This window comes from Ictidomys tridecemlineatus, chromosome 8 (assembly GCF_052094955.1).
Source record: "Ictidomys tridecemlineatus isolate mIctTri1 chromosome 8, mIctTri1.hap1, whole genome shotgun sequence".
NCBI lineage: Eukaryota > Metazoa > Chordata > Mammalia > Rodentia > Sciuridae > Ictidomys > Ictidomys tridecemlineatus.
Window position 1 is genome coordinate 5,021,767 of NC_135484.1, and position 17,142 is coordinate 5,038,908.

Sequence of the window (17,142 nt, forward strand, 5' to 3'; positions counted from 1 at the left end):
ACCAAATTCCACCTTTGGACCATTCCTGACTCAATTCAAATTTAATCTATCACCAAATCCTATCAGTTCTAACTCTAAAATATGCAAACCACACCTTTCTTAAATCTTCTAGTTTAAGTCCCCTCCCCTGCCTCCCGACTAGTTTCCCTGCTCACCCAACTGTCCACATTCTTTCCACAAAGCAGACAGAAGGAATATATCAAAAACCCAGTAGCATTCCTTGGCTAAAACCATTTGAATGGCTTCTTCTTTCACTCCAAATAGCATTAAAAATTCCCATTGAGCCCAAAGGCACTAACAAATAAGGCTCCTCTGCTAACCTTCTACTAGCACAATCCACAAACAAGGTCACAACTTAGTTGCTGCACCCCCTTTTCCCTCTGCCCAGAATGTGTACCCCTAAATGGTTTTCATGTTTTCCTCCCCATGATTGTTCTTGTATGTATTTGTTAATTTTAGAATTTTTTTTAATATTTATTTTTCAGTTTTCAGTAGACAGAACATCTTTATTTTATTTATATGTGATGCTGAGAATCAAACCCAGGGCCCCGCACACGCCAGGCGAGCATGTTACCACTTGAGCCACATCCCCAGCCCCTACATTTCTTATCATTTTAAAAGATACTCTTTCCATGAGAACCCCTAGAAATGAACGGCCCCCCTCCCGCAGTCACTGTTCATCTATGTACCACACTTTGTGCTTCTCCACAGCAAGTACTACACCAAAAAGTATACATTCATTTGCTTACTGTCCGTGTCTGCCCCAGAAATGCTCACTCTGCAACAGTAGGCACACTGTTCAGTCCATTCTCTCCACCTCCTGGAACAATGCCTGACAAAACATCCAAGCCTGTGATCATCCACCTGGCAGCCTGGCTATTCTGATGATGAAGGCAAATTATAGCAATAATTCTAAAACTAAGCATGCATCAGGATCATCTACAGGACTTGATAATGGGCAGATTAGCGTTAGGAGTATAACTCAGTGGTAGAGTGCTTACCTAGCATGCTTCAGGCCCCAAGTTCTATTCCTAGCGCCACAAAAAAAAAAAAAAAAAAACCTACAAAGGTGGTGGGGGAACCAGATGCTGGGCCTCTGCCCCATAGTTTCTGACTTAATCTGGGACTGGGCAAAAGGAGGAAAGGAAGAGAGTGAAAAGATGCCCTCTGGACTCATGCCAGGTGCTCACTTAGAAAACTGTATAAAAAAAAAAAAGTCTTTTTAATAATACAGTATAAATATTCTTCCCTAAATGGGATTTATTAAATAATAGATGGAAACAGATCAAGGTTATAAGCTATTAAAGTCTTATGGCACATATATATTTATGTTAATGACTGCTACTCAAACTTTATCCCCCAGGGTTTAAAAAGCAGATGAGAAAGCTTATATCCTTTATGGGACACTGAAATACCAAACAGTGCCGACCCCAGTTGGGATACTTTTTCCCATCTCTAGGAATAACCCTAACACTGAGGGCAGGCCTACAGCAGTCATGCCTAGCTTACAATCTGCCTCTCCAGTCATGGCAGATTGGTTCAAAATTCATTCTTTTCAAGAATTGGAAATTTGAAGATAAAGCCTTATAACAAAAAGCCCAGTGTCTGAAATTATGACTCTACTGTTAAAAGCAGTAATGAAACCATAAACTATTGCCACTAAAGTTCTCAGTAATCTCATGGTTCCTGCCTTGCTTTGGCTCTCCAATTCTTCCTTTAATTTTTTGACTTTTCCAATAACTTCCAAAAAACTCTTTTTTTTGCCTCTGCAACCAAAAATATGCATAGAGTAAATGTGTAAGCTTTAAAGACAAGTGTAATAGAAATGCAAATTGTGAAATACTAAAGCTTTTCCCATAAAACCAACTTAAGGCATTTATTCCCATCTGCAGACTAGTGTTCTGTCTAAATAACTAATAAATCTTAGATCACATCACATTCTGACATTATGTCAAATTTTTTCTTCTACTTACTTCTTAGAGAAGTATTCCAAAACTTAGCAAAAGTAAGCATTTTTCCTGGGCTGTGATTGTGGCTCAGAGGTACAGCGTTTGCCTAGCATGCGTGAAGCACTGGGTTCCATCCTCAAGCACCACAAAAAAATAAAATAAAGGTATTGTGGCCACTTATAACTAATATAAATAAACATTAAAAAAAGTAACCATTTTTCCTTAGCTTATCCAAAAGGTATTGGATGCTTATTATCTGTTAATATTATGGGGTATATCATAATGAATAACAAGACCAAGTTCTTGTTTTATGTATTTTATATTCTGCTGGGGAGAGACAGTAAAATAAACAAGAAAAATGCCAGATAATAAGCACTGCTGCAGAGAAAAAAAGAAACTTGTGAAAAAAGTGAGTAACTCACAGGGCTTCTAGGTAAAATGTTAAAGGGAAGGAAGCCTCACCATCAATGAAGTGACATTTAAACTTAGATCCTAAAGAGAAGCAGCAGCCAGACAGTAGAGATCAGGGTACAGCTAAAAAAAAAAAAAAAAAAGGTTTTGAGGCTAGGAATAGACATAACTTGTTTTAAAAGGCCAAAAGAAGGACAATGTCACTACAATGTAGTGAAAAAGAGGGAAAATCATTAATAATGAGGTTAGAGAAATAGGCCTTGTAAAAAAAGGCCCAGTGTCTGAATTTATGTATTTAGAAATTAACTGGTATAGGACAAAATTATTCACAACAAGATGCTTATAGAGAACAGTTGAGTAACGGACTAAGATGAGAGGACAATCAGATTAGAAATAGTTTCCATAAAAATTTAAGAGCTGAAAGCAATCTTATATTCCCATACCCCATTTTACAGAAAGGATATGTGGCCCAAACTGTGACTTTTCTGAGGTCAGATTAAAGACAAATGGGGTTTAACTCATTGCTTTTTAACATTCAAGCCAATGTTCTTCCCATAATTCTTTGCCTCATTTTGAAATCTCAAAAAGCTCTTTTCCAGGGGCATTTCTAAAAATGACATAGCAATAATCAAATGGAAACATACTTCAAAAGATAGAAATTATCCATACTTCCAGTCCCTCACATGAACTTTCTTAAATATTTACCACCAAATTTATGTTTCCACATTATATAAAGAGAAAAAAAAACTGAATAAAACAAAAGAATATACTTACATCTGGGTATTCTTTTACAGGCACATAAAGTTTCTCTTGTAACTGAACAATAGGTCCCACAGCATCAGGCAATTCTGCACTCCTTTTCTCTGTACTGCCATTTAATGTGTCATTGTACATGTCTTTCCGTACTCTGCTAATTTCTGTTAAAAGTAAAAATTTTAAATGTGTTAGACAAAAAAAGTATTCTTGCTAGTCCAGAAGAAAATAGGGGAGGGGGTTGCAGGGGAAGATTTCATGTATAGTGTTAAAACTCCAGTGAAGAATTACTGGCCTATTCTGTCTGTTTCTGGATTAAGCCCATGTTTAATGGATTGATAACCTAACCTTAATTTCTACCACTAATCGAATTTATAACAACCAAATAAGACATCTTATTAAAACTAACTTCAGAGCCCAAATTCTTAAGCAGTATGATATAGATTTGTTTTACCTAATTTTTCCATGTTTAACTGAGGCCAGTCATTCCAAATGACTGCTTCATCAGTAACTATGAAGAGAATGCCTTCCAGACAATACACACACCAGAGGCTGTTTGACACTTCAGAACTAAGCTCTCTGAATGAAGTTTAGACTGGACTGCTTTGTTAGATCCTTTAGATGTCTTCAGAGTATTCAGAAATGCCCAATAGATAATAGGTGGCAAGTTTAGCAGAAGTCTGAGTTTGATACACAAATTTAGGAGCTAAAGCTATGAGAAGAGAGATCTTAAAAGAAGGTTAAGGGAGAAGGGAGGACTGAGGAAAACAAGATCTAAATCAATAAGAAATGAAGGTAGATAGGAGAACTTGAAAAGAGAGGTGATATAAAAACTAAGGTGATCAAAAGTATTGAATACTACAGAAATATGATGAAGTAAAAAGAAAAAGATGGTACCTGGGATTTGACCATTAAGCTATTGGTGATCAAAGAAGTTTCAAGAAAAAGATGGTAATGGAAATCAAACTACACCGAGTTATTGAATTAAATATAAGAAATTAGAGATATCCCAAATCAATAACCTTTAAAAAAAAAAGTATTACAATTCCTAGGTATAAATATATACTTAAAGAAAAAATGTAGAATCTATTTCACTAGGTCAAGTTTTTAAAGAAAATGGATTAATTCTTCCAAGAATTATCTACTAAGCTTCTATTCTGTGCTAGAGGATAGGTTCCCACTGGAACATACATAAATTGTCATTATTAGGCTATTAGCTGGATGCCTATGTAACTATCTTCCATTCTACAGATTATGTCCTCCTTGAGGAAAAGGCTCACATCCAAATACTTTTTTAAACTTTTTTATTTTTAAAATGTATTTTGTATATCACCCTAAAGTGAAATTCCAATCTACTGAATATTAAGGAACTATCAAACTTGAATGCATTCTTTAATTTTCATAACTACTTATTTAAATCTGTTTCAGTTAAATAAAATCCAATACAGAAAAAAGGTGTGATCAAAGGTATTTTTATCCAGTTATAAAATATTACTTTTTTAAAAATTATACACATTTTTGCTTCAGTAATAGCAATATTCATTTCATTACAAATTTTTTCTCCTGAATAACAATTTGATTATCAAAGCTTACCAAAGGTTTAGCTTTGAATAGCAAATGAAATCAACAAAAATTTAAAAAGAGAGTACCTTGGATTTGACTATAAGGGCAAGACTTTATTCTTTCTTAAAGTTCTTGTATATGTATAGTAATGAAGACTTTCTTAAGCATCAAATTAGTGTGTAGCTTAGCCAAATGGCATTAGAAACAGTTAATATAATTAAAATTACACATATATCCTTTCATCCAGGTACACCAAGAAAAAAGAATTTATACCATAAATGCAAGAACAGTTCAAAATTTAACAATCTGTTATAAGTAATCTCAGTAATATAACAGAGTAAGGAGGGGGAAAAAATCATAACCTTCCAGGTAAAAAAAATTTCCAAACTTAGAAAAATTAAAAGAGCCAATTGAAAATGATAAAAAAAAATATTCAGATGGTGATATTAAAATATGTATAAATACATAAAACCAATAACCTTCATATATATATAAAAGCATCCAGTTAGATAACAATGTATTTACCATTAGGTTGTACTTCTATAGATAATTGTGTGATTTTTTTTTTTTTTTGATTAAGAACTAAAAGTTCCGCAGGCTTCTGTTACCCACTGCTTCCCCTGAACCCAGACAGAGCCTGGAACACACAAGTCCTCAATAAGAGTAGATAGGTGGGTAAATGACATAGGATGGGCTAGTTCTAAAGCATAGTTCTGTGATTTCAGCTCTCAAAGAACTTATCCAATATAAAAGAGAGATAGGCAGTATTTCTCCCATGATTTGTTTCAGTCTCTAACATGTACCACGGACCTTAATACCTAAATACAGATTATGTAGCAGACAGTTCTGATGGGAATGAAAAGATGACCAAGTCCTCAAGGAATGTACAATCTAATTCATTATTAAATCAAACCAGCTGAGTACTATCTTTATCAAGAACCTTTCTAGCTTGGAAGTCATCAGCAATTTCTGGTGTACTATTTAAATACTCATATCAGAACAAACTGTTAGAACTACAGTAACTCTTTTAGATTTAAGACAAGTCTCTTATTTAACCTCTGTATTCCTGTGCTTCATATCATTAGAGGTCCATTACTGAACGACTCAATTGAACTCAGTGCTCCCCAATCTTAGCATGCAAGAGGCCCATTTACTATTTTCTCCTATAACCCCATGTTCAAAACTTTTCATCCACTAAGCCCCAGAAATTAGTTTCTTCTACTATTATCCTATCAAGTTGATAAAATTACAACCAAGCTATTGTAGAAGCATGCAATGGGTCTGGGGAATGTTTTAGTCCTTGTCTAACTAGTGGGTTAACAGGTACTCATTTCTCAAACACTGGAATGCCTCATAACTACTGTTATTGTTTTATCAATTATTACACAGTAATACTCAAATGTTCCCCCCATCTCTGTATGATCTTAGGAACCATTAATACAAAAATTCCTACTGCAATAACCCTTAAATTGGGCATGTATCTTCTATCTAAATTCCTTAATGTTTTTACACTGCTCTGAAGTTCTTAAATATCTGAAAATTCGTTTGATTGAATCGAAATACACACTCCAGAGGCTGTTTACCTCTGGTCCTTGAAAGGTCCACTTTCCATAGTGTTAAGAACTCCTTTACTCCCTTGGCAAGCATGACACACTGAGACATTTTGCTGCTCATAGGAAGGTAAGTCTCTCCTATTTCACATTTCCACAATTGTTCATTTGAACACCAGCAGACAATTCAAAACATTTTTTTTTCTGGTTGTTTTCTACAATATACATTCCTTGGACTGATGTTAAACAGCTAACTTTCTTTAGGGTTGAACAGTTTGAGTCAAAACTCTAACTGCAATTTCAAAAAGCACATATTTTACTAACCTGGCTACCAAATACAGGCACCCCTTACTAACTACCTGATGAAATCTCCACCCACACTGGATTCACCTCCCTGTAGATCCACACTTGAGATCAATCATCCATTTGAAATCCATAGGTTATGCCATCAAGTTTAGGAAATTGATTTTTTGGCTTTTAAGAGTATTCAATAACTAAGCAATAAGGCTCCTCCCATTTTGTGTTTACTTGAATAGATAATTCATTGATCACATTTTCCCCCAAATTTCAGTGCTGCAGAAAGCTATTTTTGTGAGGGCCTGAAAACTTGTTCTGGTTGTACTACTTAATGTCTCCTCAAATTTCTCTGCTTTAACTGATTTTTTCTTTTTCTTTTCCAAACCAAAGCTCAACTCCTTTTGTTGTATTTGAAATCACTGGACAGGTAGTCAGTCCTACATTCTCTTAAAAATTTTGTACTGTTCCTTTTAAAATTGGAATTACTGTATAAACTACCAGATCAATTATTCTGTGCTAAACTGGAATATCACAATCAAGGACAACATGAAGAAATGTCAAAGAACAGAAAAATATAAGTGGCAAAATCTAAATTTCAAAATCAAGCAATCATTTCACAAATGAATAAATACAACAACAAAATGCATAAAAAAGATATTTAGGATTTGTAACAATCTAAATTAACATATACAGTATAGATTTTATAAGTTAAAATGATAGCTTTCATCATTTGAACGCAAGAAAATGGGCTCTAGTGTTTCCTCACTATCTGCAATATACCTCTTGCTAGCCATTAAGTTAATAGGCTAACACAAAGAATAAATTAGATTTCAGTTATTTTAATTCTTAATTAACACAAGTACAAGTTTTTCTTTACAGTATGCTTACTAAAATTATAATATTTGGAGTCTATTCAACCCTAAAAAAAAAAAAAAAAACCTGCTGCTTCATAAAGTGGTGGCTGTTACATACCCTTATGTACGTAGAATTAACAAAGAGCTATTAAAAGAAATATTTAATTCAGAGTTTACTAAACACAGGTAAAGTATCAAAAGTTATTCCAAAAGAAAAACCCATGAAATATCATTCCACTGTGGTCATTCTAAGTCACATTCATAAAAGTACAGAAAGCAAATAAATTCAAAAGCAAGTCACTACACAGTGCACCACTATTTAATGTAACACATCTTGCTTACTCTAACAACCAAATAATTCAATCTGAATTTTTTGAAGCAACTACTTTCAAACTGGTAAGAAAACAAAATAAAGTCATTAGTAATTCTCTAGATGGGGCCTCTTTGGGGGCTAAATTGTACTTCTGAACTTCAGAATTACACTACACAAACTACAAAACAAAGGTTACATCATAACCCCCTTTATACTGCCAAAATTAACAATGGTGCAAACTGAAAACAAATTTCACACACAAAAAAATGAAAGAGCAGACCTTATAACAATGTTAATTAATTTGCTTAACTGTCACTCTCAAGAGCAGCTCCACACAATAGAAGGTACTGAACAGTAAGCCATACCTTCCTGGAAAGGCTCTTTCATAGGTATACATAACCCAATTTATATACTTAAGTAAATGTAGAGCGAAGACATCACTGCCATGAGTCATCATCTCTGGCACTATTTAGCTTTCACATTTGACATGGATTTATTTTAAAACAATCAATTACAAGAAAATTATAAAGATATTCCCATGAGAAAGGGACAGTACCTTAGGTCAAAATGCTTCTTGTGATATTGGATTCAACATAATAGATAGTGTAATAATGATTAAGTTACTGACTCCCAACTCTAAAAATAAACCAAAGGCCTATGTAGTTATTTTTTACATGAATCAACTGATCTTTACCAGAATGTAAAGCAGGTTATATATTAACATATCCCTTTTCCCATCCACAAAAGAAAAACAAGAAGGGAGGAAACAAGGGGAGAGGCAGAAGAAATTAAAGAACTGATCTAAAGTCACAGCTAGTCCAACCAGCCTTATTTAGAAATTCATAGAGGACTTCCTACAATAAGAATCTCTTAAAATTCATCTTAAGAAACACTAATTAGAGAAATGAAAACAAGAAAATGGAAGAAACCAAGTTTGGGCTCATGATAAGATGGCCACACTATAACAAGTATAATTAATGTATTATATGTTCACCGTTTTAATAATGACTACAAAAAAAAAGTCCTTGCGGAAACTTTTAAGACTCCTCATTTACTCCACTCTAACAGTTTGTGGATGAAGTGTGGCTCCTTAAGACTTTACACTATGTACTCTTCAGTGTCTTTAAATTTTTAATCATTTTAATGTATAAACTTCAAAAAAACTTTTCTTACTATAAGACCATATTGATATAATTGAATAAATTTAAAAGGAAAAAAATACATTTCCTTGCAGAAGTCTAATTATTAAATATAGAAGATGGAATTATATAAAATTACTACAATATGGCTTCTGAAGTGCTAATATTGAATGAATAAACCAATACTTGTGATAATCACAAAAGGTTAAATAGGCCATTGGAAAAAAAACAAATAACAGAGCTGACTACAATGGTACCCAGCTATTCGGGAGGCTGAGGCATATGCATTCAACACCAACCTTGGCAACATAAGGAGACCCCCGTTTCAAAAAGAGAACAAAACAAAGCAGGGAAAGCAATTTTTAAAAACACAAAAACACCAATATTCTAATAGGGATGGGCTGGTTTCCTCATTTGGCATTTATTTCAATTGAACAAATTACTTTCAAATCTGATTAACTTCGTATGTTAAATATCAAGTATTACTTAATAAAAACGTTGTCCGCTACCATTCAGTTCCTTAGAATACTCAAGGGAAATCAATCCTCTCTATATAATATCCATTGTATTAAACTTAAAATCTGAAGGTGAAACAGTTTTTTTAAAAAAAGAAACTGCCAGTGAATTCAGAGGAAGGTGCAGTAATAAACAAGCAGCTCTCATCAGAACCCAGGTTAAAAAGTAACACTTGAGAACCTGAAAATTTTTATTAACTACTCCTCCTTTCCTATAACCTCATAGCAATGGAAATGGGTCCCCAAGACATACAAAAGAAGAAACTTTAAACAAACATACTCTTAACAAGTCTTTAAATCTTTAATAACTTAATGTACAAATTTCAAAACAAACTTTCTTACAATTGTAAAACCATACTACCATACTGATATAACTGAATAAATTGATTTGAAGAGGAAAAGAAAAAAACATTTCCTTGCAGAATTCCAAATACTAAATATAGAAAATAGAATTAGAAATTAGTACTGGAAAACCACAGTAATAATTACCACAGGGAAAAAAATTAAATAAATCATCCAATGGATGCAAATGTTGAAAGAGCAATAGTTTGAGATACAGAGTATCTGTAATATATTGGAGTATCTCCCCATAAGATATTCAGACACATACCCCCAGTCTGATGCACTGAAATGGGCACAACGGTTCTTGTGTGTGATTTTCTTGCTAAAAATGAATAACCTCAATCTGATTGTGAGAGTACAACAAATACTGAATAATATTTTACAATCAAGTTCATGTAAGAAGCCCAGTTACAGATTAAAGGAAACTAAGGAGACATCGCTACCACATGCACTATGGAATCCTGGATTGGATCATGTATGCATGAATAGAAAAAACTTGTTAAAATTTGCGGATTGTTTAAGGGTTCTACTGTATCAACATAATTTTCTGATTCCCAAAATTGTACTATGGTCCAGTTAACATCAATCTCTATATTATTTTTCTCTGTGTTTCTGTAAGTTAAAATTTATTTTAAAATAAAGAATTAAAATTTTAAAAGTTTTGTTTTGGTCTTTGAAGTTATTTGGGAGGGAAGGGGGTGGAAAAGCCATGAAACCACCTTACTTTTCTAGTCTAATCCTTGCTTTATCAGGAAAATCAAGGAAACAGTCATTCAAAATAATCTCTTGTGTACATATCTTTCTTAAAATAAACACTCATTACTAGTCACTCAAAATATACGTTTTGGCTAAATGTAAGTGCTTAATAGGTCAGTTACTATACCCCCCCCCAAAAAAAAAGAAACCTGAAAATAAGAGATCTAACATCAATTTCAACTTGAGATGACTGTCCTTAAAAAAACTTCATAGATTTTATTTATAAATCTGATTTTCTTTAATAATAGATATTATTTAGAAAACAATGGCACTCTAAAACTGCCTTGCAGAGTATGTAGCAGATTACAATTGATAACCAATGACCTTTCTGTAGAAAATGAATCTATCAGAACCACATGTAGTAGGGGAAAAAAAAGCAATGACCTTGGTGTTACACAACTGCATCTTACTCCTGCTTCCCTACACTAATTACCATGGGGCTTTGAATTTAACCTTCTGGGTCTCATTTTCCTCATCAGTAAAATGAACATGTTAGACCAGATCACATTTATGGCCTCTATCTGCTCTAAAATGCTATCAATTGGGAGTCTATGCATCTTCTGTCTCCTGACAGCTCCATTTTGTGAGCCCTCTGTACTGATACCCAACAGGCAAGGACTATATATAGCCCAAAACTGAGTGAGAATTACAGAATCAATTCCTGTCAGAATTACACAACTACTGGATATCAAGATTTACTTTATATGATACCCTTGGTAAAGAACCAAATTCTCATATAAGGATATTTATGTTAGATACAGTATTTAGGTTACTCCTAAATATTGTTTATTTTACCTTCTTGGAATTTTGAATCCCTCCAGGCTTTAATACGAATTTGGTAAATCAGAGTAAAAGCAAAACTGACCTCTCAAAAAATTTTTGAAGGTATTATATCTGTATAGAGGAAAAAAGTGAATTGCTTTCCCTAAGTAACAATTTCTTTAATTATACTTTTCAGTTCAATGTTATTCCAGATTTCATCAAAGTTCAGTGGAAGAAAACCTAAGATAGGAAATTATGTACCACAGGTTTATGAGACTCTTAATTTCATAAACAAAAATAAATGAATGGAGCTGGGGCTGGGGCTCAGAGGTAGAGCACTTGCCTGGCATGTGCGAGACACTGGGTTCGATTCTCAGCACCACATATATAAATAAAAGTCCATCAACAACTAAATATATATCTATATTTTTTAAAAAAGCAAGTGCAAGTCAACTAACATTCAAAGTGTTACAGTAGCCCATAAACAAGAGAATCTCTCATACTAAGCTAAACAGAGTTTTTAAAGCCATAATGAACTATCAATCATACCAAACTTTCCAAAGATTCTTTATGGAAAGCACCAATATTGTATTAGGAAGGAAAATAAAACTTCAGCAAAAATATCTTAGTTCCATTTCTGTTACAAAAACAACATATTATACAATGCTCTGAAATGTCAAAGTAACTGGAACTGAAAACATTATTTTAATATAGTAAGCAGTATGATTCCTTCTAATAAAGCCAAAGTTAGAGGACTTTTACAAAGAATGAGATTCAGAAAATCTAAAAAATGTCATGTTACTGGAAAACTGCATTAACTATATTTTTTACTGCCTCCTAAAGTATACATTCCTCCATCGTGTAATAACATATTTGGAAAGCAATTTTAATGAATGACAGAATGCAGAATGACATTCTCTTTGAGAATATAAAACACTGGTTTGTTAAAAAAAAATAATATTTAGCTTCTATTTTTAATTATGAGAACCCAAAAAAAATCCTGGTAAAGGATTCCAGTCTAACACTTTTACCATCAGCACCACTTAAATTCAACTGCCTTCTTAACACATTAACTTGACAAGTTTGAATACAAACTCCCAATATTTCCTCAGAACCTTGTTCCTCTTGATCTCAGAAAAAGGCAAATTCATTTTCACACTTTGGCATCCCATCTACTGACAAATACGTTGTATTTAACTTTCAGAATATGTACAGAATTTCATGTCTCCCCACTTCAACCACTACTACCCCAGTTGTAACCACAATTATTTCCTATGTAATTTATGAAATTACCTACTTGGTCTCCCCTCTTTCCACCACTGTTGGGTCAATCTATTTACTCCAGAGCCTGCCTGCCACCCAGCTTCCAAGTGAATGGTCATTCCTCCGCTCAAAATCCTCCTACTGAATTTTTCTCAGGATTATACTTTTAAATTTTATCTTGAGAAGCACAAAGAGTTTGTGTTCATTGAGTTAAATCAACAGTACCTTACTAGAAATTAAAACTGAAAAAAATATTTAAATTATTATGATTAGTATTGGGGGTGGGGATTGAACGCAGGGCCTTGTGCACACTAGGCAAGCATTCTACTTCGGAGCCACATCCCCAACCCTATTTTTGATTCATGACATATTAAAAGCAAAACATATACACATACACAATTCATGAACTACACTTCCCACAAAACAGAAAAAGTCATTTTAATTTTCTGAAAACCTTTTAAAAAGTCTATCTTGATACAGATAACTAGATTCTCCTTTAAGCTGTTACAATACCACACAGCCCATACTCTCTCAAAAACCTCACTATACACTTGTGTGAGAATATGGTGGAAAGAAATCAGACATCTTAATGATCAAGAAGATAGTTGGACTTCTCAGGTTCCCTAAAGGATACTCAGAACTATTCTGGATTAGCCAATGCTCCAACAATTTCCCCTCTCTGTAAAAAAGCTCATATCCTCACAAAGATCTGCAAGGGCCTGTGGCAAATACTGTTCAGGCTATCTTTACCTCCCCCACCCCCTTTTCTGACCTACTGTCCTAGCTAATCCAACCTCATGTCCAAATTCAGTTACAGTTACAGCCACACATGGAATTGCTGGGTCCTGCCCTCAAGGTTTTACAGACTATTTCCCCCCATTGGAAAGCTATTAACAGAGAACAGTATGGCTCATACCATCTCACCTTCTTCAAATCTCTGCTTCAATGTGAATTTCTAAAGGAACTCCAGTCTGACTCTCCTATTTAAAACTGCCAACTTGCCCCAATCCATTTGAATAGTCCAGATCCTCCTAATCCAGTTAAATTTATTGCCATGATTAACGCTGCCTAATATACTATAAAATGTATATGCATATGGCTCACTAGCTGTTCTCCACACTAAAATGTAAACTCTGAGAGGGTCCCTAGCTTTGTTTTTGCCTTTTGCCATATTCCCAAATTCCATTTCCAGATCCCTGGAAAACAAATCTTTTGCATAAACTTTATTAGGACTATCTGAAGAAAAATATGCAAAGTCGCAAGGCACTCTTATTCAAACATCAATGGGGTATTTGCTTGTTAACCCACTAGCATACTCTCCCTTCCATTTAAAGTAATATCAATTTAAAAAAATTTTTTTTAAAGCGTAAAGAAAAAAGCTGCCCTCCCCACCAAGATTACACCAAAGGGATTATAATGATTCATCCCTATGGTTATAGCAAAACAGTCCTTATCAACCCTTAACACAAATCATATTAAAAACATGTTCATAATGAAAACTTTTAATTTCCTAATAATATATCTGTTAACAAAATGAAACTGGCATGAATAAAGTATTATCTATTTTAAAAATTCTTAATAACCAATGGTACAATATGTTTCTCAAATACACATTTAACAAGCACATACTGTGCCCTGACTACGTTATCAGGCACTGGCTAAGGCCCTAGAGATATATTTAAGATGCAAATACAAACACAGCCCCCACTCCATTAGAAATTAAGTGAGTAAAAATAAAAGTTAAAGCTGAGTACACAAATATGACCTCTTAAAGAAGTGCCTCAACATACTTCATTAAAGTAATAATAATTTTACCTTATATTCAATTTCTACTCCTCATAATCATCCTATAACAAAAATCTAAGGAGATCATGCATATACTAAAGTATTAAGTTAGATTCAGTGGTCATGTGGTCTGTAAGGATGAAAGACATTCCTAGAATTAATTATCCAAGGAAAAACGAATGTTCAGTTGGGAAACCAGATTCAGCAAGAATCTGCTTCCTCTGGATTTCTTCATGCTTGAGCTAGGGATTCCCAAAATAAACGTCTGACAAATACCTTAGGAAAGCAAGCCCACCAGAACCTGTACAACAAGGCACCTCCCACAGGACACAGTTTTAAATGAATTCTCCTGTGTAAATGGAGAATTTTGCTTTAAGCCATACCCTTCCTAGAGACTGATTTATATGTCCCAACAAAGTTTTACTGGAAACTAAAGGGTTGAATGGTGGTGATAAAGGCAGGACACAGTAAGCAAGGAGGTGGCCCTGCCACTACAGTTTTTCCCAAGGGAGGAAACAGCCTCCATGTTGTAGAGTAGAGGACTAGAGAGGGCAAATATGACAAATGTTCTGGGATATAAATACCTAGTCCAGAGTGAGCACAAGACAAAGTTCTCTAAGAGTCAACTAAATCTTTATAGCTTCATGGGGTAACTACATTAGAACAAACCAAGCTTCTGAACACATAAACTTTAATTATTATGAAGAATAAAAATGTAAAAAGACACACATTTTTGTGATGACACAAAATTATAATGATGGATCTGATACGTGAAAAAAAGCCTTAAAATATAATCTGTCCACCCCAAGTATTTTTCCCATACCCCGGTTTTTTGGTTTTTGTTTTTGTTTTTTTAAGAGAGAGAGAGAGAAGAGAGAGAGAATTTTTTAATATTTATTTTTCAGTTTTCAGTGAACACAACATCTTTATTTTATTTTATGTGGTGCTGAGGATCAAACCCAGCACCCCCGCGCATGCCAGGCAAGCGCGTTAGCTTGAGCCACATCATCCCCAGCCCCCAAACCCTGGTTTTTTGACTCCTAATTTCGTCTTTATACTGGACTTATAATTTAAACAATCTCTGTGATTATCAAGGCAAGTAGTTTTTCTTGCTCAAGGTACTTTTTATTTTTAATCCAAAATTTTTCAAAGACTGAGGTCAATGAACAGTTCTGTGCTTCAAAGTAAACACAGTAAGGTTTAGACATGCAAGTTACCATTCAAAGTAGGTAAATGTTCCTTGAAACCAATATTAATTTTTCACAGCAGAAAATTTCAAAAATGCATAGAATTTCTAAGAACAAAGATTTGTCTCCACCAAGGGTGGGGGGCAAGTAGAAAATTAATGATATCAAACAAAAGCTTTTAAAAAACTATTTCTAACAGCACTTCACCATCATCACCACACTGACACTGAAATGAATAAAATACTGTCATTAGAAACATATCACTTACGTGAGTTCAAGAATCTCTACCTAATAACAATTTAAAACAAAACACTCCTAGGAAGACTAACAATAGCCAAGTTCTGCCATGTTTAGTGGGATAACTTCATGGGCAACAGAAGGTTCAGAAGCATATTACAAACTTCCAATACAAACTTTTAAGGCAAGAAAACAGTAGAAATATCATAATGTCTCAAAACTAGGCCAATTTACAGGTGCTGGGGATTCTAATAGTAAGAGTAAGAAGTACATCAAAATATGAAAATGTACCAGAAAGTGAGTCCATTTTAAGAAAGTCAGTGCTAACCACTGATTATACTATTTTCTTCCATGAAAAGAGGAATGACAATGTCAAAACAAGCAAGCTATTTACACAGTTAGTGTAACTCCTCAGAGCTGCAGTTACCCTAACTAAAGATTTAATTAATGTAATGGACATATTAGGGAGGATAAGGCAAAGCAAGAGAAAAACTGATTCTTTAAGTCTTTGTCCAGAAACAAACAAAACTATCAGACACCATCAGTTCACAAGTTAGGTGAAAATTTTCACCTTTTAAAAAATTTACAAAACACAGGACAGTCTAACAGTAAGGATCAATCTGTGATGGAGAAGGAAGAAACAATTTCCCCAAAGCACAATCTTTATTTAAAGCAAACAAACAAACAAAAAACCTACTGCAAAGTTTCAGTCTGCCTCCACTTTCTTCTTCTTGAAATTGGAGTTATTCCCAATTCAAAGGATAAAGATTCAGTTTATGCCTGTGTGTATCAAGTGGTTAAATACCATAAACATATGTAGATACATATGGGTATATATAGAAGTATGTATATGTCCAAAATAACAACAGTATGACTCATCAATATCATCACCATATATGATGTGAGATTATATATTCAGGAACTGTACAATACTTGGACAGACCTGAAAGACAGCACAGGTAGAATACCCTTTATCTGAAATGTTTGGGACCAAAAGGGTTTCAGATTTTGGATGTCCTCAGAATTTGGAATGTTTGCATATACGTAATGAAATTATTTAAAGGATGGGACATCAATCTAAACATGAAATTCATTTGTGTTTCATATACACATTCAACACAGTCTGAAGGGTTTTTTTTCATACAATATTTTTAGGGCACCTGCATTTTGACTGTGACCCATCATCTAACAACAAGTGTGGAATTTTCCACTTAAGGCATCATATTAGCTCTCTAGCAAATTAGCATTCTAATTTTCATATTGGGGATACTCAACCTGTATCTGCTATAGCTATCTGGTAAACATATTATCTGAAATTGGCCTTTCCCTAGACTCTATATATTTAGAAATCAAAGACACTAGTAAATACTTCAACTTTGAATGTAAACTAACAAATAAACCTGACCGCCAAGGAGACTGTTTGCACAGAGTTTCAAAGCACATTGTCTATAAACGGAAAATGAAAT

At 34.0% G+C, this 17,142-nt stretch overlaps 1 protein-coding gene across 7 annotated transcripts in view; it reads right to left on the reverse strand.

Moving 5' to 3' along the window:
- The window catches only part of Qki (QKI, KH domain containing RNA binding), a 133,572-nt gene that overhangs the window by 95,438 nt on the left and 20,992 nt on the right, over positions 1–17,142 (reverse strand). For all 7 annotated transcript variants that reach the window (XR_013424694.1, XM_078018769.1, XM_078018768.1 and 4 more), the window contains exon 2: positions 3,135–3,277. Coding sequence is in view for 6 of the 7 variants with exons in the window: in XM_078018769.1 (XP_077874895.1) it covers positions 3,135–3,277 (143 nt within the window). In the remaining variant the exon portion in view is untranslated. The remainder of the gene's footprint in view (positions 1–3,134; positions 3,278–17,142) is intronic.